This window comes from Saimiri boliviensis, chromosome 5, assembly GCF_048565385.1.
Source record: "Saimiri boliviensis isolate mSaiBol1 chromosome 5, mSaiBol1.pri, whole genome shotgun sequence".
Classification (NCBI taxonomy): domain Eukaryota; kingdom Metazoa; phylum Chordata; class Mammalia; order Primates; family Cebidae; genus Saimiri; species Saimiri boliviensis.
The window spans coordinates 65621977-65646159 of NC_133453.1; the positions used below are offsets into that span (position 1 = coordinate 65621977).

General features: G+C 36.6%; 1 protein-coding gene across 2 annotated transcripts in view; it reads left to right on the top strand.

Moving 5' to 3' along the window:
- Nucleotides 1–24183, top strand: part of OLA1 (Obg like ATPase 1) — a 175989-nt gene that overhangs the window by 88886 nt on the left and 62920 nt on the right. For both annotated transcript variants that reach the window (XM_010351949.3, XM_074399457.1), the window contains one exon: nt 14864–15039. In XM_010351949.3, coding sequence (XP_010350251.3) covers nt 14864–15039 — 176 coding nt within the window. The remainder of the gene's footprint in view (nt 1–14863; nt 15040–24183) is intronic.

The window sequence follows — 24183 nt, forward strand, 5'->3', positions numbered from 1 at the left end:
ACAAGAGCAAAACTCTATCTCCAAAAAACAAAACAAACAAACAATCCAAAAAGAGTATGGGAGCAAACAAGCCAGCAAGAGCAAGATCACAAGAACACTTCTCTGAAAATCTCCTTAGAACTTTTCTCATCTAAGAGACTAAATTTCAGCTCTTCAGCTCAGTGTTAGAACGTTTCCATCAATTGACATTGACACATTTGAACCCCTGATAATATTTTTTGGTTACTACATGGCATAATTTTTGTCTTTCAGTATGTACTAGTGCATTTCAACTATAGGTTGGCAATATCTGGAGATATTTTTTACCTTAATAGCTGGGGTGCTTGTGTGCATGTGTGTTACTAGGCATCTAGTTTATAGAGGCCAAGGGGTGCCATTAAGCATTCTCCAATGCACAGATCAGCCTTCACAACAAATAATTATCTGTCCCAAAATGTTTGTAGTGCCAAGGTTGAGAAACCCTGGTAGACACCATGTCTTTAGCTTTTGATTTATGAATATGTTTAATATTTAAATACATTGAGGGCCTGCTGTGTGTAAGGTACTGTCCTAAGCTCTTTACGTACATTATCACTTTAAATCTTCACAACAATCTTATGAGGTAAATACTGTTATTATGTACATTTTACAGAGGAAACTAAGGCATGGAGAAATTAATCCTACAACTAATCAGTCAGTCTGAAATCCAAATTTGAATCCAGATGTTCTGATTCCAGAGTATGTGCCCTTAATCACTTCTGTTATACTTCCATCCTGCTGGAATGTCTTCTTTACTCTCTGCTTCCCTTTGCAAATATTTGTCCCTGAAAGGCCTGTCTGTATACCGGCCTTCCCTCTTTAATCCTGATTCATGCTGATCCATCCCTTCTCTCTCTTGCTCTTTTCTTATTGCTACATTATATTGGTCTTAGTTATAGTTTGTAGGTATGCATTCCTGCTTCTTAATTTGACTTGTACATTTAAACAATTGTTTGTATTGACTAAAATATGTAATCCAATGCAAACACCCAAGAAGTCTTCAGAAAATAATTGTCTATCCTTCACTAATAGTTAAGCAATTCAGGGATGAAGAGATAACAAGAGATTTCTTGTCTTTTATTGCTCTATATAGTTTGCCATGTTTTATGCTTTGCTGCACTAGTAATTTTTGTGATTGATATGCTTAGCACTAGTTTCTTTGAAATGCTCACTAAATGTCTTACTGTATTCTGTGAAATTGATCTGTTTCTGTTGTGCTGCATGTTTAAGCTTCATCTAGAATCTGTAGTTTCCCTCTAACAGTTTTTCATTCTAAGCTCCAGTAACTGCTTGAGGCATTCATTCATCCATTGATTCCTTCAGTCATGTCTTCGCTTGTATTTTTGCTCACCCCTTTTTGGGGCCTGTTGTGTATCAGCTCTGATCAAGGCACTGGTGGGAACTAGAAAGCCATTTAAGACATACATAATCCCCAAGCTTATGTAAGTAGGCATAGAATCAGATACTGTAACACTAGATTGTACATGCTATAGGTCAGATTAATAGAATGAACAGATTATTGTGGCAGTTCAAATAGAGGTTATGGTTAGAGGAGGCATATTGCTATAGAGATACCATTTCAGTGACATTTCATTAAGGCCATGAAAGATATGTAAGTTTTTTTGGAAGGTAAAAGTAGGGGACGAAGAATATTCTGAGCAGAGGGATGAGTAGCAGCATGGAAGATGGGAAATAAAAGCATTGAGAGTAATTCAGTTTGATTGAAAGTAGAGTATTGTGAGCACCAACGTTACAAAAATTAAAGCTCTGATTTGCTGTTTAGTTTATTTCTTGAATAATGAATGGTTCGTGTGTCCCCTTTATCCATAATTTATAGTATTGCTAATAGAGACAGAATTCTAGTTTTTGTTAATTTCTGCATTTGTGTTTTTTTCCTCCTTATAATATGACTCCTTGGAAAGATGTAAAAATGAATTTTCTCAGAAGCCATATTTGATGTAAAATATTTAACTACCAGTTTTACTGTAGTGTATCCCAAATAAGTCTCTGCAACTCTTCTGTGACCCAGGTATGGTAGAAATCTCTTAGACCTGAATTCCTCTAGGATTGCCTTGTAAATGAGGGGAAACTAAAACCATACATTTTAAGGATGGATATAAGAAAGAAAGGTTATTTATTTATCTTTGAGACCCAAAAAAGGCAGTGGGAAAAAATACAGTGATAGTTAAACATGAAGAACTTTCTGGCCTTCATGAGTCTCATTAAGTTGAGGATTTCTGGAGAGTAGTCATGGTAAGGTTGTAAGAGTAAGGGCAAAGTCAGTTTGTACAGGGCTTTTTCTATGGCCAGAAGACTAAATGATGTTTTGTAAGTTAAGAAAATAGCGAGATGGTTATTGCAAAGGGTAAATACAACAGAAGCAGTCAGCTCAATATTGGAAGTAGGGCAGAATCCCAATATTAATTCAAAATAGCATTGATTGGCCAAGCACAGTAGCTCACATGTAATCCCAGCACTTTGGGCAGCTGAGGTGGGAGGATCGCTTCTGCCCAGGAGTTCAAGACCAGCCCTGACAAGATAACAAGGCCTCGTCTCTACTGAAAACAAACAAAAAATTAGCCAGGCTCAGTGGCAGGCACCTGTAGTTCTACCTACTCAGGAAACTGAGGCAATAGAAGATCAAGGCTGCAATGAGCCGTGATTGTGCCTCTGCACTCCAGCCTGGGTGACAGAGCAAGACCCTGTCTCAATACAAAAACAAAATAACGTTGCTTAATCTTGCCTTTTACACATTTAAAGTATCTGTTATATAATAAGGAATAAGATGTGAAAATCTTGTTGAAAGCTGAATGCTAGTTTTCATTAAGATACTTCTTTTTTTGCCTATTTCTTTGAAAAGAGTTGCTATGTTGCAGCAACTAAAAATTTAAAACCCTTGAGCAATTGAATATAATTAAGTACAGGTGTTGACTCTGGGTTATAATTCATAACTTCTAAGTAACTTTAAGGATTCTTTAATGGTGCGGATGCCTAATTATCTACAATATAAGTATAATGCCAATAACTGTTAGGCAGAATTTTCTGGTGTTCTGTACATTTAAAAGAATTACACTGTATAATATTGTAATATGTTGCTTCTTGTCAGTTAAGTGGTGTCAGTCATAACCAGAAGGCTTTTTTGATTGCTACTATACTAAATATAAGCTCCAATTTTAACGTTTCTCATGTTTTTCTACCTGCTTTTTTTCTCTTTATCTCATCCTTACTATTCAGTGTTGTTTTTGATTCACTGTTTAAATGTATACTGTTTTTAATTTAAGAGAACTGTTAAAATTAGAAAAAAATAATAATTTTTAAGGTTTCTAAGAACTGAATTGACCCACTTTATTATTCTCTCCTATGCTAAATATCTGTTTGTCTCAAGATTTGGAATTGTTTTTACTTACAGTTTTGCTTGATTGCTCCCATATAAGTTTACTTTGCATAAAAGTCCTGTAGGAGTCATTTATAATTTCTTTAATTTTAGACTAGTCCCTCAAAGTCGCCACATATGCCTTTTATTTTACTAAGCTTTTTGAAAACCTTAATCAATTTTTGAATATGTCAAAGGGATGGTAGTTTTCTTCCTCTTGGTCTAGATTCAGTTTTAGAGCTGTTTCCTGTAATGAGAGAGGAGGAAGGAAGAGGAGAGGGGAGAGAAGCAAAGCAAAAGCAAATTCTTCTGGCTACTTCTAGTTCTATTTTTTACTCCAGCATTAAACAAGTAGACTGTAGCACAGACTGGATTCTCTTATGGCCTTTGCTGTATCTATTTTAATAGACTTTTCCCTGTAAAACAAATATTAAAGACTTTAGAGATGACCTCTGGTTGATTTCTTATTGTAAATGAGTACAACCCATCAACTCCAGTTATACTATTCCATTTATGATTTTGCATCAAGTAATTAACACTTTACTAGACCAGTTATTTCCATTTTTATACATTTACAAAATATTTTGTTTCTCCAAAGATCTATATATCCACTGATTAATACAACTCTTTCAATTTGTTTCAAACTCTGAAGGCTAGAAACATAAACCTACATCTTTTTTAATGGAATCTTGTTAGCAGAATGCATCATTATTTTGTGTACTCCAAAATTTGCCTTGTTCCCCAGTATTGTTAAGAAAGGTAAATTGATTTTTAAAGTGAATATAATAAATTGAAATGCTCTTCTCCCACTTTTTGACCTTTTTTTTTTTTTTTGAGACGAAGTCTCACTCTGTCACCCAGGCTGGAGTGCAGTGACATAATCTCCACTCACTACAGCCTCCACCTCCCCAGGTTCAAACAATTCTCCTACCTCAGCCTCTTGAGTAGCTGGGACTACAGCCATGCACCACTACACCTGGCTAATTTTTGTATTTTTAATAGAGACGGAGTTTCACTGTGTTGGCCAGGCTGGTCTTGCCCGCCTAAGCCTGCCAAAGTGCTGGGATTATAGGTGTGAGCCACTGAGCTGGGCCCCACTTTCTAACTTAAGGAAAGTGGTTAAAACTACACAAAATGCAAAGATACATATTACAAGCTTTAGGTGAAGCTATAAATTAGATCATGGTTTTGTTCAAATTGCTTTTGTTGCCAAGATAAAAAGGGGCTTTATCTAGATTAAGACTATGGTTTTAAAGTGTATCTGTAAACCAGGACTTAAACTATATTTTCAAATCAGAGCATTCGGAGTGTGCAATAAATAGCTTTTATTTACCACCCCCCATTCACTTCCCCACTCCCACCCCAATGCAATAAAGAATTTTTGTCATGTCATTTATGGAAAATAAATAGGAGTTTGCATTTTCCAGTGTTTATTGATAATACTATAGATATTAAATGAATTGCCAATGCATGTTTAGTTCTCTCCCTTCTCTTTAAATATTAATGAGCTAGAGAATTATAAGGAAGTTGGGAACCAGAGTTTTCTGACATAGGTAATACTTTGTTTTGAAGAATGAATTGGAAATTTGAAAAAATAAAGACTTTTTTTTTAGCAGGATATTTCTGTCTTGATTTCTAACATTGTATTTAATAATTTAACATCGTATTTAATAATTTTGAATTTAATAATTTAACTTCTTCTATTGGTTTTGAAATCTGGCCCCTAACCTCTGAATGATCGTGGCAGGACCCTGGATTAGAATACAAATCCTCAAAACATTCACTGTTAACATATAGGATAAACTGGAAAGCAATGTAAAATAATGTAGCATATAGGTTGTTTTGGTGCTGTGATTTAATATGACCATATAAGTAATAATTTTATTTCTCTTTTTCTGAGGTTTGCATTTTAGAACAGTGGTCATCTGGTTGACACTGTTTTCTTCAGTCAACTTGCACTGTTCATCCTGTTTTCATGTGTCCCATTAGAATTCTAATGCCATTCTTCTGATCCTATTTGGAGAACAGCGATTCCCTTTTAGCTGGTTCTTCTGGTTAGTCTTTCTAAAATGCTGCTTTCTATATTACTCATTAATTTAAGACTCAATTGTTGCCTTCCTATTGACTAGCACATGACTAGCATGTTGTTGCCTTCCTATTGACTAGCACATGACTAGCATGTTGTTGCCTTCCTATTGACTAGCACATGACTAGCATGTTGTTGCCTTCCTATTGACTACCACACCAGACTTACCCTGATATTTGAGCTTCCCTATCCTCCATGCCCACCTTTTATCATCTACTCTTCAACACAATTTCGCACTGTGATCAGCTCTCTAGTAAACTTTGTTCATTTCAAATTTTATTTTTTATGATGCTTTCCCCTGTTGTTTGTCATGCCTTTCTTCATCTTCTTAACCTATACCAATTTTTTCTATTTTTAAAGGCCTTGCTCATTACTCATTATTAATTATGCTTATATTTAAAGTCTTTGGTGGTAAATATTGCTCTCCCTTTTTAATAGGTTAGATTTGTTTCCTAACCAGATTGTCCAGTTACTGAGATCAATTTTGACTTTTGTTTTTAATTCTCACAGACATAGCACATTGTTGGATATAAAAGGAGGCTTTCTCTAATTGGAAACATATTTAACAAGGCATATTGTGGTTTGCATTTGTGTTGAGAGGATGGCAGTTAATGCACTGGTTTATATACCAAGGAATTCTTTATCTCTGTATTGTATAATGATAGAGTATGGGAAAAGCATAAGTCAAATAGGTCCATTTTGACTACATACCCTGTTATTCCCAAGAAAACTCTGGACATGCTATTTGGAATATTAAGGTATCTTAGTCTCTTTTCTCTTGCTGTAACTGAATACCAGAGACAAAGTAATTTATAAAGAAAATAAACTTTTTTTTTTTTTTTTTTAAGATGGATTCTCACTCTGCTGCCCGGGCTGGAATACAGTAGCATGATCTGCTCACTGCAACCTCCCCTTCCTAGGTCCAAGCAATTCTCCTGCCTCAGCCTCCTGGGTAGCTGGTATTACAGGCACCTGCCACCACACATAGCTAATTTTTGTAGTTTTAGTAGAGATGCAGTTTCACCCTCTTGGCCAGGCTGGTCTTGAACTCCTGACTTCATAATCCACCCACCTCAGCCTCCCAAAGTGCTGGGATTACAGGTGTGAGCCAACATGCCCAGCTGAAAAGAAACTTATTTCTTACAATTATGGAGCCTGGGAAGTACAACGTCAATGGGCTGCATCTGGTGAGGGCCTTCTTGCTAGTGGGAAATTTCTGTAGAGTTCGAAGGCAACACAGGCCATCATGTGGTAGTGGAGCTCACAAGAGATGGCCAAACTTTTTATAACAAACCCCCTCTGGTGATGAATAGCCTACTTTCTTGATAACCCATTAATCTATGAATGGCTCAATCCATTATTGGGGCAGAGCCCTAGTTATCCAGAGATTCCACTTCTTAACACTGCTGCATTGGAGACCAAGTTTCCAACATGAACTTTTGGGGAGCATGTTGAAACTGTAGGTTTTCTGTGGCAGATGGCTTATAAATATTGTTGTGAACCCTGTACTCTTCAATACATCATGTATTTCTGTCTATTTAGGGATTCTTCTAAAAACTGAATGCAACCCAAGTTTAGGTAGTAATTTAGGAAACCAGTTCACTGAAGTACTGAATTTCCAAAGTGTATTTTTGTTTCTGAAGTTCTTCAGGTTAGATTCAGCATCTTTAAACAGAGTATAGATTTATCCTTTTTACTTATATCTTTATGGAATAAGAACAGGCTCTGAGAGAATGAGTGAATTGATTAATCTTCAGTCCATTTATAATCATTGAAAAGAGCCAACTCACATTTCTGCCAAATCATACCAATAAATAAGTAGCATGCAGAATATCCAGTACCATAGGAATAGTCAAATGTATCTCACCAAGTAAATACGTGTTTTGAAGGGACCTCAGTAAGGGAGATACAGAAATTAGAAAAGTCATGATTTTAGAGTAACTATTGACATTTTGCATTTATTCACTGAGTGAACAGATTTTATATTAGAAACGGTTTATATAAGTAACTAAAAATATTTTTTGGTTCATTTCATTTGATAACTGCCTCAGAGTATACTGGAGCCACTCAGGGAAGTTCTGAGTTGGAGTTTCTGTTAGTGAGAGTGTAATAGAGGGATAAGAGAAGAGAGCTAAGAAAGGCATCAACATTTATGGGGAAATTATAACAAGAAAAGGAATGACCTGAGAAGAAGTGACCAGAGAATACAAAAGAAAATCTGGAGAATGCAATTAGAAGCAATGAAAGAGACTACTGTTTCAGTGCTCTGAGGTTAGACGCTACCAAGTGGTCATTCAAGATTCCTGAAGAATGGCTGTTAGATTTAAAATCATTAAGGCAAATCACTGATGGTCTGATGTCCCTTCTAAGATCAGTTTCTGTTAGCTTGGTGGTGACATATGCCAGACTATAGTGGGTTGAGTTGTAAATGGGGGGAAAGAAGTGGAGAGAGCAGATTGGACAGCTCCTTCAAAAAGCTTGGCTCTGAACTAGAGGAATGGAAGCAATAACTAGAGGGGAAATTAATGTCCAGCGTGAATGACATGATTGATTTAATGCAGAATCTTAAGCATGCTTAAATGTTGATAAGAAGTATTAGCAGAAATGGAGGAGATACAGAATACAGGAGAGAGGTGTAATAGATTGAGGTCTCAGGAAATAGAAGGAATAATCTAGGGAGCAAACTTCTTTGGGAGGGACTAATATCCAGAACAGAGATGGGAGAGAGATTAAACAGAAATAGTTGAAGGAGTTCTCCATTTACTGCTGGGAAGAAGGAAAGGTTAGTTAGATAAAAACAAAAGAGGGGGTTGCCTGTCCAGAAGTGATGTGCATTTCCCTGTGAAGTGGGAAAGGTTAGGGTAGCACGGGAGAACTGGAAAGCATTTGGAAATGTGAGAGAGATCAAGGAGGTTTGAAAAGAGTACTTTACTGTGAAAGGAAACACTGTAGGATTGCTGGGTAAGAAATCTGTGTGATAGAATTCAGCTTAAGCCTATTATGGTTAATTTTTTTTTTCTATAACAAATGGTTTTTTAAATGAGGGTTTAGCATAGTTAATATTTTAGTTACTCATTCATTATGTGAGTATTTCTCCTTATGGCTAGTCACTCACTACAAGACCAAAATTTTAACCAAAATTTATGCAAAATTTTGTGCAAATTAAACTTCTATATTGTGTTTTTTGTTTTGTTTTTTGAGACATAGTTTCACTCTTGTCGCTCAGGCTGGAGTGCAGTGGTGCGATTTCAGCTTGCAACCTCTGCCTCTTAGGTTCAAGCGGTTATCCTGCCTCAGCCTCCAACTAGCTGGGACCACAGGCACCCACCACCAGGCCCGGCTAATTTTTTGTATTCTTAGTAGAGCTGAGGTTTCACCATGTTGGCCAGGCTGCTCTCAAACTGCCTGCCTCGGCTTCCCAAAGTGCTGGGATTACAGGCGTAAGCCATTGCGCCCGGTCTATTGTGTTTTTTTTAAAAAAATGACTTTAAAAGGCCAGGCGGAGAGATTACTTGAGGCCAGGATTTGAGACCAGTCTGGCCAACATGGCAAAACCCCGTCTCTACTAAAAGCACAAAAAAATTAGCCACGTGTGGTGGCGCGCACTTGTAATCCCTGCTATTCAGGAGGCTAAGACACTAGAATTGCTTGATTCTGTGAGGTGGAGGTTGCAGTGAGCTGAGATCCCACCACTGCACTCCAGCCTGGGTGACAGAGCAAGACTCTGTCTCAAAAATAAATAAATATTTTGAAATGACTTGTTTTTATATAAGCAATGCATGTTTATTATAAAAAGTTTAAATTAGACAAAACTAATAAAGAAGTTCTAAAAATTAGTAGCTCACTTCACAGAAATTCTTATTAGCATTTGGTCAGTGTCATTGAGAGAGAGAAAATACTTTATATAAATGTGATCATATAGTATATGTGCTACTTCAAATAGACTAATAAATTTTATTTTGAGTTTGAAAGAAAAAGAAATAATAATGAAGAAATTACTGAATGTCAGGTATTTTTTTTTTTTTACAAAAGGTACAAAGGATAGGTTCTTAAATGATTCATTAAGCCGTAAGAGAGAATTCTGAAACCTTATGTAAACTTGATTTTTTTTTCTTTTTCTTTTCTGTTTAATCACCGAACTTGAAAATGTGTGACTTGATTTTAATGCTTGTATGAACATAGTTTTCTTCTGCTGCTCTTGATGTTATGTGTGGTGTCAGTGATTCTGCATCAGTTGGTTTACCAACCTGCAGTTGGTGAAGTATACTTTTTATTTCAGTGTTTATTTATGCCATCTTATTTTAAATGTGAGCCTTTGAAAGTGGCTATGATTTCTAAGTAGGCCACCTTCTTGACTGATAGGATCACTTTCACAGACTGAGAAATCTTACGGTGTCTTGCTTTATATAATTAGTCCACTTAGAGAAAGAGAAAATATTCTCAAAATTCAAAAAGCTAAAATTTAGCTCTTTTGGACTCTTGAGTTATAAGAAATTTTATCTGTCTTTATCTCAAAATAGTATCTGATGGTTGAATACACCTTCCTTCTTGAAACTTTTTTTCCTTCACTCTCATAAGAGCATACTCCTAGTTTTTCTCTGACTTTAGGTCAGTCCTTCTCAGTCTCTTGCGAGTTCTCCTTCCTCAGACATCTGAGTGTTGGAGTGCTCTCTCTAGGTGATGTCATTCAGATCTGTAACTTTAAACATATTTGATAAATGTCAATTTTATATCTTCATTTATGACTTTACATCCTACATCTAGCCTATCTCTAAAATATATTCCTAGTACATACGCTCTTTTCTTCTTTACAGTCTTATTTCAGTACCACTCATCTGGTTATCTCTTATTGGCACCAGTACAGCCACCCCCTAATTTTGTCTGCAGTCACTCTTGCCTCCTCTCTTAGAATCTGTTCTTTTTAAAGTAGCTAAAGTGGCCTCTTTAAATCATGTCATATCTTGTCACCCTGGCTTCCCTTTATTTAAAACTATCCAGTCAATATCCAGACTTCCCATTACAGCTAGAATAAAATCCAAACTCTCATGGTTTACAAATGTATGTGAACTGCGTTACCTCTCCACCTTAAACTCTAATCTACCATCCTCTGCCCTGGTTCACCTGTACTGACCATATTTCTGTTTCTGAAGCACTTCAAATTTATTGCTATTTTAAGGCTTTTATACTTCTTCGAAGAACCCTATTCCCTCAAATCTTCCCATTACTGCCTCATTCTGGCCATTTGGCTCAGATGTCATCTCAGAGAAATCTTCCTACCTATCCTAGCTGAAGTATTGCACAACTCCTCACTCTTCTCAGCACGTACATACGTGCTCTATCATCTTACCCTATTTTATATAGACTGGCACCAAAAATAAATTTCGCAAAAACCATATCATATCATCATCAATATGATTATATTTAGTATTTTCAGGCATTTCTCTTGATAGCGAGTTATTTTACCAGAATATATGATTGTTTTTATACATATTGATCTAAATGTAATACTTCTACATAATGACTCACATTTTTGGCTGAATTTATTTGAACAGGAAACTTTGTCACTAATTTAAGCGGAAAATTAGTATTACTTGCCAAAATTGAAGCTAATAAAAACAAATACAATGAAAACTGTAGTTAAAAAATTTTTTTTTAATCTTTAGAAGCTCTGAGACTTAGGCTTGCTCTGTTGATAAAAGATGAACATTAAAGACCAACAGCATTAAACTGAGACTTTCTTGACATGGAAAAATTGAAAGAGAATTGTAATGAAAGTAACTTTCTCATCAAGCAATTCAGTGTAATGTAGTGTAGTCTGTCCCGTGAATTTACCAGTGCACTAAAACAAAACACTATTTTAGTTAATGTGAAGTTGAAATAATTTAGGCCACGGACTAAGGTAAAAGTGTGCTAGTGAACTAGTGAGAATTTCTAGGGGACAAAAACCTAGAAACTCTGTTTATTTTAATCCTTTCCAAGGTGAATTGAATAGCATGAAACTATATTATTCAAAATTAATGTTTTGAGTATATTGGTGAAGAATTCTTCTAAATTGCTAATTCCTACATTATTAAAAAAAAATGTATTTCCCAAGTACTAAAAGAGTTTTGTGTGTTGGGGCTCTCTGCCGAACACTTGACATATATTATCTGATTTAATCATATCAATTCTCTGAGAGGTAGAAGCATCCTCATTTTAAAGATGCTAAGATAAGATCTATAGAAGTTAGGTAATTTGTCTAAGATTCTGTGATCAGCAAATCTATCTGATATATATATATATGTGTGTGTGTGTGTGTATATATATATGTGTGTGTGTATATATATATATTTTTTTTTCCATGAACTGAGATTTGCTGATCATAAAATTGTGTGTGTGTGTGTGTGTGTGTGTGTGTGTGTGTGTGTATAAAAACAGGGCCTTACTCTGTCATCCAGCATGATCACAGCTCACTGCTTGACCTCCCAGGTTCAGGTGATCTCCCACGTCAGCCTCCCAAGTAGCTGGGACCACAGGCATGCATCACCATGCATGGCTAACTTTTCGATTTAGAGACAAGGTCTTGCTATGTTGCCCAGGCTGGAAACTCCTGAGCTCAAGCGATCCTCCTGCATCAGCCTCCCAAAGTCTTAGGATTATAGGTGTGAGCCACCATTCCTGGCTTCAGAGGCTATATTCTTAAGCACTAAATCTTGTACTAAAAAAGACAAGGTGCAAAAAAATGCTATGACATAAATGTATGGTGAAGATGGTTGACCCAGCAGCATGTCTTTGGAAAAGAATCTCTAATTTTTTAGCTCTAAGAAATGGGAAGTTACCCAAATGACCACCAAATTGTTTGGAAACTTTTATTTTATAGCTGTTCTAGGCCTGTTCTAGTGTATTCCATTTGACAGGATAGCTTTACTGTTCCCTTTACTTTTTATCTTAATATTTGACGATTTTTTTTTCAGAAATAAATTTAAATTCTACTTATGGTATTTTACCACCTCACAATACAAATGAATATAATAATACTAACCTTGGGGCAGGGAAGCAGCAGTGCCACCTAAGTATGTAAGGTCTTAGGGTTTTTTTTATTATAGTAGGGGGAATGGATTAGTGATGATACAGTCATAACTCCTTTCCTAGGCTAGTCCTTGGTAGTGTCTAGGCAAGGTACAATCTAGAAAATAATTTGGTTTTTGTTTTTTGGGGGTTTTTTTTTGGCAGGTTTTTGACTTTGTTTTTGCTCGAGACAGTCTTGCTCTGTCACCCAGGCTATAGTTTAGTGGGGTGATCATGCTCATTATAGCCTCTAACTTTTGGCCTGAAGCAATCCTCCTACCTTAGCCTCCCCAGTAGCTAAGACTATAGTCGCACACCATGCCCAACTAATTTTTGTTTTTTATGTCTTCTAGAGACAGGGTCTTGCCTTGTTGCCCAGGTTGGTCTTGGACTCCTGGTCTCAAGTGATCCTCCCACCTTGGCTTCCCAAAGTGCTGAGATTACAGGTGTGAGCCAACCTAAAAGATAATTTGCAGGTTGCAAGATAGACACCTGATTTCTTTCCCTCCCTCCTTTATTCTGTTTTTCTCTTTGGATTGGTTTAGATCATCAGAGGGCTTTGTTTTTTTGTTTGTTTTGTTTTGTTTTGTTTTGTTTTGTTTTTGTTGCTTTCAGAAGAATTGCAGTAACTAAGTTTCTCCCTGTTATCCACTTGGTTAAAATTGAAGATTATAATTAAAAATTGCCATTTAAAACCTGCTAATGCATTTACTATAGGGTTGTTGTTGAGGACATCACTATAGTTCGTCATTGGACCCTACGTAGAAACAACTATATAGGATATTTTTCATTCTGAGTGTCATAGAAAGCTTAGTCACTTCTATAACTGACAATATTATTTGTGTTGCTTGACTGCCGAGAAGCTTCCATTTTTATTTTTCTATTTTATCATGCTATTTGCATAAGATGCCTCAGATCTTGACAAGAAGTAAATAATATTGTGCTTTCAGGGAGACTTCTCTCGTATTTTCAAAGATTCAAAACATTTACCTAAACCACTGTCTATTGTGTTTATTAGTAAAATATAATATAGCTCCTCATTTCTGCTAATTTTGCTCATATGACTGACATTAAATTGCACATTTTTGTATGCAAAAAATACTTAAATATTACCTTACATACCTATACTTAAATTGTAATAGTATACTTATGTTTTATTACTATTACTGAATAGTCCACATTAAGATACAACTTAATTATTTTTAATTCTGGGAAGTTATATTTAAAAACTTTTTATAACCTGTAACAAGAGTTATTTTGGTTTTTGGTATTTATGAATGACCTATGTTCACTGTTTCTCTTACCAAACTCAATCAAACTCTCATGATTTCTTTGATACCTCTGTCTAAAATAATTGATACTGTATGTTTGAAAACATCTCATTTTGAGACTATAATCTAATTGGTAATTTTAATGAAATTAATTTGTTTATAAATGTGTATATCGTTTCATGGGTTATCATTGCTTTCTGTTTGTAATATTTCTCAGTATTTGTTCATTTTTTATGATACTGTTCTTTATCTGGTAATTTGAGTAAATCCCAGTTGAATTATGTTGCCACATTATGTCTTCAAAAGGGCAGAAAGTCAGTACACATGCTTCAGTAATATCTGGTTGTTTTACCCTTATGTTTCCAGTTGGCAATTTGAAATTATGGCTTCAACTGCACTTTAAATATGTGATAATAGCATGTGTTTCTAATAAGGGCCAGCATCATTTTGTTCAGATAGTGTGAATGGTTGTCACTCATATATGACAAATGCACCTTCATCTGCTTCTTTGATAGCCCCCTAAAAACCATACCCTCAAATCAGACCGATGAAATTAGCTGCTGTGTAAATTGTGTGTCTGAGTGGTTCATTATCTAATCACCGTCAGAACCACAGTGATAAAGTAGATTGAAGCAGGGAAGAGGTCTGCCAGATGATTTCAGACACCACCTCCCCCCCAACCGCCGCCGCCAAATCTGGTTTCCCTTGGAAACCCTAATAGTGCAGTTTAGAACTTCAGTCTTTCATGCCTGGAATTCAGTATCTTTTAATGTACCAAAGTTGGAAATGCCAGTAGTTCTGGAACATAATTTTGTTTTTGTAAAGACTGTAATTTTATTTATTTAAATCAACTTTTGAAATATTGAGGCTCTTGAACTATTTTGTTGCTAGTAGCCTCAGTATTACTAAGTGAGGGGGAAAATGCTATGTCCTACTTGCCAAGAAGCCAGAGTAATTTATTTATTATATTTATTTGTTAACCTTCTAGGAATCTCTCACTCTACTCTAATCATAATGAATCCTCTGTATTATTTGTTTATTGAATTGCTTCCCTTTCATTCATTTTAGGTGCTTTTGAAGATGATGATATCACGCATGTTGAAGGAAGTGTAGATCCTATTCGAGATATAGAAATAATACATGAAGAGCTTCAGCTTAAAGATGAGGAAATGATTGGGCCCATTATAGATAAACTAGAAAAGGTGGCTGTGAGAGGAGGAGATAAAAAACTAAAACCTGAATATGTAAGTAAAAATTTCAGCTTCTTTAAACATTCAAGAGTTTATTTTTCTTGATTAAATGTTTAAAATAATGCATATGACGTGTCTAATATGGGTATGGAATTTTAGAAGCCAAGGGTTATTTCTGTGTACAAAAATTATTAAGAAACTTTATTTTAAAACAACCAAGGGCCATGGTGATAGGCTATTTAGGGGGTTCTGAGCAAGCAATAGCTAGCAGTAATAATGAGTGTTTTATATGATTACTATGTAGATCTTCAAGTTTTAGTGTTAATAAAGTGTGGTTTTGTGATGAAAAATTTACTGGATTTGGAGAAATGACTCATACAGGTTTCATGGATTTGAAGAAGTGATTTATACAAAGAATTGGTTCTCCATAGGGGTTGACTAAATGAATACACTCTTAAAGTAGATCATTTTACTCTTGTATGGAATGAAAACATGCATCATTGCTCTTAATATTCAAATGTGTTTTCACATTAGAATGAATAATTATCAGTAATGTTATAATAAATGTTCCAAAATGTATTTTGAAGCTCTTAGTTTACATATGATTGAATTGTTTTTAACATTTAATAAACAGTGCTCTGGCCGGGTGTGGTGGTTCATGTCTGTAATCCTAGCACTTTGGGAGGCTGAGGCAAGTGGATCACCTGATATCAGGAGTTCAAGACCAGCCTGGCCAACATGGCAAAACCCTATCCCTACTAAAAACACAAAAATTAGCTGGGTATGGTCGCGGGCACCTATAATCCCAGCTACTCAGGAGGCTGAGGCAGGAGAATCACATGAACCTGGGAGGCAGAGGTTGCAGTGAGCAGAGATTGCGTCACTGCACTCCAGCCTGACTGACACAGCAAGACTCCATCTCAAAAAAATACACAGTGATGGTCTCATAAGATTATAACATCAGATTTTTTCTGTACCTTTTCTATGTTTAGATACACAAATACTTACCATTGTGTTACAATTGCCTACAGTATTCAACACAATAACATGCTGTACAGATTTGTAGGAGCAATAGGATATACCATATGCCCCACAGCCTAAGGGGTATAGTAAGCTGTACAATCTATGTTTGTGAAAGTATACTCTGCGTTGTTTGCACAAGGACAAAATTGCTGAAAGACACATTTCTCAGAACAGTATCCTCATCATTAAGCGCTGCATGACTGTAGTTGCTTTCTTTGGGAACTGTATCAGGAGACACACATCAGAGAGTAAGGAATTGAAACTTGCAAGAGAAAGTAACTAACACAAAGTATGTAAATGAGCAGATTACCCCCATGGGCAGCTGGGGCTCAGTCTGGCTGGGAGCCTCTGGAAAAGCAGTATGGAAAGTACCTTGTAATTTTCTACTGCAAGAGTGAAGAAGCTGCGGTAATTATCAACCAATTTATACAGTTAAGGCTATGGGTTACTCCTAGGAGTGTTAACTTCCTGGTGCCTGATGTCTTTGTGGTTTGATCGTAGAGTTAAGGCAGACTAACAAATGCTTACCTTAAGCCATCACCATATACTGGACCTGTGAGGAAAAAGGGGATATGGGCAGGGTAATCCTGTAATCCTAGCACTTTGGGAGGCCAAGGCAGGTGGATCACCTGAGATCAGGAGTTCACGACCAGCCTGGCCAACATGATGAAACCCCATCTCTACTAAAAATACAAAAATTAGCCAGGTGTGGTGGCACACACCTGTAATCCCACCTACTCAGGAAGCCGAGGCAGGAGAATCACTGGGACCCGGGAGGTGGAAGCTGCAGTGTTCCAAAATCACACCACTGCACTCCAGCCTGGGCGACAGAGTGAGACTCCATGTCAATTTAAAAGAAAAGAAAAGAAAAAAAAATGGATACCTATATGATTATGATATCAACTAGTTACTGTAGGGAAGTTTCTTTTAGAAATATATTTCTTATGTTCTCTAGCAAATGGTCTAATAGCATAAAAATGTGATGGATAGAAAAGAGATTGCTACTTGAAAGTTATGAGAAAGACAGGCAGGTCATTTTGTTTACCAGGTATTTACCTGATTATTTTTTAATATTGTTGATTCTTCCTGTTCATTAAATGTATCTTCTTTATTTTCTGGGTAATCTTTTGTAAATTCAACATTCAAACCTCTTTCTCTATGAAGTTTCCAGTTTCTAGATTTGGATGTCATTTATATTTTTATGTTAATAAGCATGAAAGACTTGGGTTAAATATACTCTAGCATGAAACATGAGCCAACTTTTTAATGCCAAAGCAGAGCTTTTCCTGAGAGCAAGGTTGATCTATTCTGATATAAGATATATGTTTTTTGGTTTTTTTTTTTTTGAGATGGAGTCTCACTCTGTCACCCAGGCTAGAGTGCAGTGGTGCAATCTCGACTGACTGCAACCTCTGCTTCCCTGATTCAAGCGATTCTTCTGCCTCAGCCTCCTGAGTAGCTAGGACTACAGGCCTGTGCCATCTTGCCCGGCTGATTTCTTTTGTATTTTTAGTAAAGACGGGATTTCACCATATTGGTCAGGCTGATCTTCAACTCCTGACCTTGTGATTTGCCCACCTCTGCCTCCCAAAATGTTGGGATTACAGGTGTGAACCACTGCGACCAGCCAAGATAACACCTTTCATAGTGAGTCTTGCTGTCTGGAGTAAAATCCAGGCACTAAAGAAGGCAGGAGTAGGATAAGCATTTTCTCTTGGTATTAGCCAGGTGTGTTTGTTTCCTGGGTTGCTGTAACAAGCATCACAAACTGGATGGCTTTAAACAACAATTTCTTCTTTCCCCATTCTGGAGGATGAGAGGTCTGAAGTCAGGGTGTTGGCAGGGCCATGCTCCCTCTGAAGCCTTTATGGGAGAGAAGTTCTAGCCTCTGGTAGCTCCAGGCGTTCTGGCCTTGTGGCAGCAGAACTCCAAACTCTGCGTTAGTCTTCCCATGGCCACATTTCCTATGTGTCTCTGTCCAAATTTCCCTCTTCTTATTAGTACATGAGTCATATTGGCATATGAGCCAATCTTCCTCTAAGTATGGCTTCAGCTTAATTCCCAAATAAGTTTACTTTCTGAGTATCAGGAATGGGATTCAATCTATAATACCAACTCCTCAATATCAAGGTTAATTTTAAATCTATTTAAGTGTATGTACATTCCATTTGGAAAAATGAAATTTGAAAAACGAAGTTAGGCTTTAAGGAACAATTTATTTTGTATCAATTATTTGGAAAGCATTATAGTTAGAAAATATTCATAGAACTAATAGTTATCTAATTGAAGAACTAAAGGCCACCAGAAATTATAGAGTCTTTTTTTCTGAAAATATTTGGGTAAAAAATCAATGTCCTTAGTAATATGTAGCTATTAGCAGATTTCTTCTTATATTCTTAAGGCAATTTTAAAAACTTGTGTTGACATAAGTTTTGTTTTGTTTTGTTTTAAGGCGGAGTCTCGCTCTGCACCCAGACTGGAGTGCAGTGGCACAATCTTGGCTCACTGCAACCTCCGTTTCCTGGGTTCAAGCGATTCTTCTGCCTCAGCCTCCCGAGCAGCTAGGACTACAGGCATGAGCCATCGTGCCTGGCTGATTTTTTTTATATTTTTAGTAGAGATGAGGTTTCACCATATTGGCCAGGCTGGTCTCTAACTCCTGACCTTGTGTTCCGCCCACCTTGGCTTCCCAGAGTGCTGAGATTACAGGCGAGAGCCACCACACCCAGCTTAACATAATTTTTTAAATATTTAAGATATTTGTTTTTAATGAAAATTGAAAGATTCAGAGTAGCATACATGCATACTTTGTTTTATTGACCTTCACTTTATTTGGTTCCACACATATTGTGGGCTTAGGGGGTTTTTGTTGTTGTTATACAAATTGAAGGTTTGTGGCAACCCTGTGTTGAGCAAGTCAGTGCCATTTTTCCAACAACATGTGCTCCTTTTGTGTTTCTGTGTCACAGTTTGGTAATTCTTACAATATTTTAAACCCTTTTATTATTATAGTGTCTGTTAAGGTGGCCTTTGATCAGTGATCTTTGATGTTCCTGTTATAACTGCATGAACCATGCACATAGAAGGCAGCAAACAATGGATAAATATTGGGTGTGCTCTGATTGCTGCACCTACTGGCTGTTTCCCATCTCTCTCCCTCTCCTGGGTTGTCTGTGTTCCCTGAGACACAACATTGAAATTGGGCCAAATATTAATGATACCCCTACGATGGCTTCTAAGTGTTCAAATGAAAGGAAGAGTCACATCTCTCACTTTAAATCAAAAGCTAGAAATGATTAAGCTTAGTGAGGAAGGCATGTTGACAGCCAAGATAGGCTGAAAGCCAGTTCTTTTGCACCAGTTAGCCAAGTTGTGAATGCAAAGGAAAAGTTCTTGAAGGAAATTAAAAGTGCTCCTCCAGAGAACACATGAATGAGAAGAAAGCAAAACAGCTTTATTACTGATATGGGGAAACAGTTTTGTTTTGGTTTGATTTTTTGACATGGTGTCTTACTGCATTGCCCAGGCTGGATCCAAACCCCTGGGCTTAAGTGATCTTCTCACTTCAGCCTCCCAAGTAGCTGGGATTATAAGTGTGTACCACCATGCCTGGCTAATATGGAGAAAATTTTAGTGTTCTTGATTGAAGATTAAACTATCCACAATATTCTCTTGAGTGAAAGACTAGTCCGGAGCAAGGTCCTAACTCTCTTTAATTATAGAGTTAGAAAACTGAGAGAGGTGAGGAAGCTGCAGAAGAAAGGTTGGAAGCTAGCAGAGGTTGTTTCATGAGGTTTAAGTAAAGGAGCCATAGTCCTAATACAAAACTGCAAGGTGAAGCCGCAAGTGCTGATGGAGAAGCTGCAACAAGTTCTCCAGAAGGTCTAACTAAGATCATTGATGAAGACAATAAAAACAACAGATGTTCAATGTCAACAAAAGAGCCTTGGAAGAAGAGGCCATCTAGGAATTTCATAGCTTGAGAAGAGAAGTCAATGCCTGGCTTCAAGGGATAAGCTCACTCCCTTGTTAAGGGCTAAGGCAGTTGGTGACTTTAAGTTGAAACCAATGCTCATTACCATTCTGAAAATCCTAGAGCCCTTGAGAGTTATGCTAAATCTATTCCGCCTGTGCTATATAAGTGGAACCACAAAACCTGAATAACAGCACATCTGTTTACAGATGGTTTACTGAATATTTTAAGCCCACTGTTGAGACCTACTGCTCAGAAAAAAATTCCTTTCATTGAGACCTACTGCTCATTGACAGAGTACCTGATCATTCAAGAGCTCTGACAGAGATGTGCTAGGAGGTTAAAGTTGTTTTCATACCTGCTAAGACAACATCCATTCTGCAGCCCATAGATCAAGGAGTAATTTTGATGTACATATCTTGTTTCTTTAGAAATACATTTCCTTAAGACTGTAGCTGTAATAGGTAGTGATTTATCTGATGGATCTGGGCAAAATAAATTGAAAACCTTCTGGAAAGGATTCACCATTCTAGATGCCATTAAGAATGTTCATGGCTGGGCGTGGTGGCTCATGCTTATAATCCCAGCACTTTGGGAGTCCAAGGCAGATGGATCACGAGGTCAGGAGTTCAAGACCAGCCTGGCCAACATGGTGAAACCCCGTCTCTACGAAAAAAAATTTTTTTTATAGCCAGGTGTGGTAGCATGTGGCTATAATCCCAGTTACTCAAGAGGCTGAGGCCAGAGAATTCCTTGAACCTGGGAGGTGGAGGTTGCAGTGAGCTGAGATTGTGCCACTGCACTCCAGCCTTGGTGACAGCTCCATTTTGGGGAAAAAAAAAAAAAAAGAATGTTCATGATTCATGAGAATTCAGAACATCAATCTTAATAGGAGTTTGGGATGAGTTGATTCCAAATCCACATGGATGACTTTGAGAGGTTCAACACTTCAGTGGAGGAAGTAACTGCAGATGTGGTGGAAACAGCCAGACAACTAGACGTAGATGTGGAGCCTGAAGACGTGATGGAACTGCTCTGATCTCATGATAAAACTTGAGTGGATGAGAACTTGCCTCTTATGCATGAGCAAAGAAAGTGGTTTCTTGAGATAGAATCTCCTGCTGATGAAGATGTTGTGAACACTGTTGAAATGGCAACAATGAATTTAGAATAATATCACATAAGCTTAGTTGGTAAAGCAGTGGCAGGGTTTGAGAGGATTGGCTTCAGTTTTAAGAGAAGTTTAAATGTGAGTAAAATGCTATGAAACAGCACTGCATGCCACGGGGAAATTTTTTGTGAGAGGAAGAGTTGATTGATATGGCAAACTTCATTGCTTTCGTATTTTAAGAAATTGACACAGCCAGCCAACCTTCAGCAACCACTACCCTGATCAGTCAGCAGCCATCAACATTAAGGCAAGACCCTCCACCAGCAAAAAGATTACAACTCACTGAAAGCACAGCTGATCATTAGCATTTTTTAGTAAAAAATATTTTTAAATTAAGGTTTGTACATTGTTTTTGTAAACATGCTATTGCACACTTAACAGACTACAATATAGTGTAAACATAACTCCTACACGTACTAGAAAACAAAAAAAAAATTGTGTGACTTGCTTTATAGCAATACTCTATTGCAATGGTCTGGAACTAAACCTGCAATATCTTTGAGGTACAGTTGTACTGTAAAAATCTATTCTTCCTCCTTTTGTCTTCACATTTACCCCTTTCTTCTCTTTGGACTGTTGTGTGTCCTTTCAGGACTATTCATATATAATTTAAAGAGATTATTTCTAAAAGAGCATGATACTAGAGTAATTTTTGGTAAGGCTGGACTCTCAGTCTTCATAATTTCTAGTTCATTGAACCAAATTGTTTAACAGAGAAGCTGTTGTCTATGACTCCTTCCTCTTTTATACCATCTGTATCTCATCCTGTTGATTTTATTTCTTGAATATTCCCCATACCTCTTTCTTCTTCCTTGTTTTTATGACTAATTCTTTGGTTTGAGCCTCAATTATGCTTAATTTATTTTTGCAGTTTAACTGATCTTTTTTCCACTAGCTTGCTTTTGTTTTTCACTAATATAAAATGAAGATCTAATCTTGTTATTCCCATGATTCAAATACCTGTTTTCTACGGGATACTGCTAACATAGAGGCCATGGCTCACAAAGTTCTTTGAGATTGAGGTTTGCCTGGTTTAACTCTGCTTTTTTTCTCAATTCTCCTGACAGTGAATGTAGGGCTTTAAATGTACTGATTTTACATGAGGTCATTTACCAGAACTTTACCTCTTTGCTTCTCTTCCATTCACATTTCTTAGTCATTCTTCAAGACATAGCCTAAAGCGAAAGTTCCCTGTTCCTTGAAAAAAACTTTTTTTTGTTGTGGTAAACTATACCTAACATAAAATATACCGTTAATCATTTTAAGTGTATAATTCACTAACATTAAGTACATTTATAATATTGTACAACTATTACCCCTATATATTTTCAGAAATTTTTCATTATCTCATATGGAACTTTGTGCTGTTATTATTCTTACAGCTTTTCTGTAAGTTTAAAATTTTTTCAAAATAAAAAGTAAAAACAAAACAATAATGATAACATGTTTTAATGTATAGTTCAGTTAAAATACATGACAATAATACAGACAGGGTAGGAGCAGTAAAATGGAGTAAAAATATTATAATACTGCCATAAAAGACAAAGATTGTACTTCAAAATAACCAGAAGAGAAGATTTTGAGTGTTCTTACTACAAAGAAATGATAAATGTGTGAGGTGATGAATATGCTCAATACCCTGATTGATCATTACACAAAGTATACATATATCAAAACATCACACTGTACCCCGTAAACATACACAATTATTATGTGTCACTTAAAAATAAAATTTCAAGTAAATTTGCTTTCTCTGGGAAAAGAGAAAAAATTAGTTTGGCAGTTACTCAAAAAGTTAATTATAGATTTACCATATGAACTAGCAATTCTAATTCTGGGTATATACCCAACACAGTTACTCAAACAAATATGTGTGCATGTATGTTCATAATAGCAAGTCATATTAGCCAAAAAGGAATGAAGTACTGATGCTACAATGTGCATGAGCCTCAAAAACATTATGCCATGTGAAAGAGGCCAGGCACAAAAGGTCACATTGCGAAATGATTCTGTATATATGAAGTGTTAAGAATAGGCAAATCCGTAGAGATAGAACTGCATATTGGTGGTTGTCAGAGACTAGGGGGAGGAATAATGGATAGAAACTGTTTATGAGTACATTGCTTTATTTTGCAGTGATGGAAACGTTTTGGATCTAGAGAGAGGTGGTTTGCCTAACATTGTGAGTGTATGAAATGCTTTAGTATTAAATTACATTCAGATGACTTATTTTAGCTTTTTATGTATTTCACTCCAATATATTTTTTTAAATTTAAAAAAAAACAAAGAATGTCAGATTGGATTTTAAAAGGCCACCTCTCTGCGGCTTACAAGAAACACATTGTAAATACAGATGCTTCTGGACTTATGTTGGGGTTACATCGTAAGTTGAAAATATTTTGTCAGCCTGGCATAGTGGCTCATGCCTGTAATCCAAGCACTTTCGGAAGCTGAAGCGGGTGGATCGCTTGAGGCTAAGAAACCAACACGGCATAACACTGTCTTTACTAAAAATACAAAAATCAGCCAGGCATGGTGGTGCACGCCTGTAATCCCAGCTACTCAGAAGGCTGAGGCAGGAGAATGCTTGAACCCCAGAGGCAGTTTGCAGTGGGCTGAGATCAAACAACTGCACTACAACCTGGGTGAGAGAGCAAGACTGTCTCAAAAAGGAAAGAAAATACTGTATGTCAAAAAAAGCACTAATACCCCAATAAACCCATCATGAAGCCCAGAATTCATAAGCTGAACTATCATAGGTCCAAATTCTTCTTGACTTACAATGCAGTTATGTCCCAGTAAGGTAAATCAAATGAACCATTGTAAGTTGGAGATACAGAAACATTGAAAGCAAAGAATGAAGAAATATATACCGTGCAATCCCTAACAGCAACAAAAAGGTTAATGTAGTATACGATATCAAAGTAGATTTTAAAGGCGTTAAAAGGGGCATTTCATAGTGCCAAAAGTTCAGTAGACCAAGGAGGCATGGTAACTTAAGTTTGTATGTGCATAATAGTATAACCTTAAA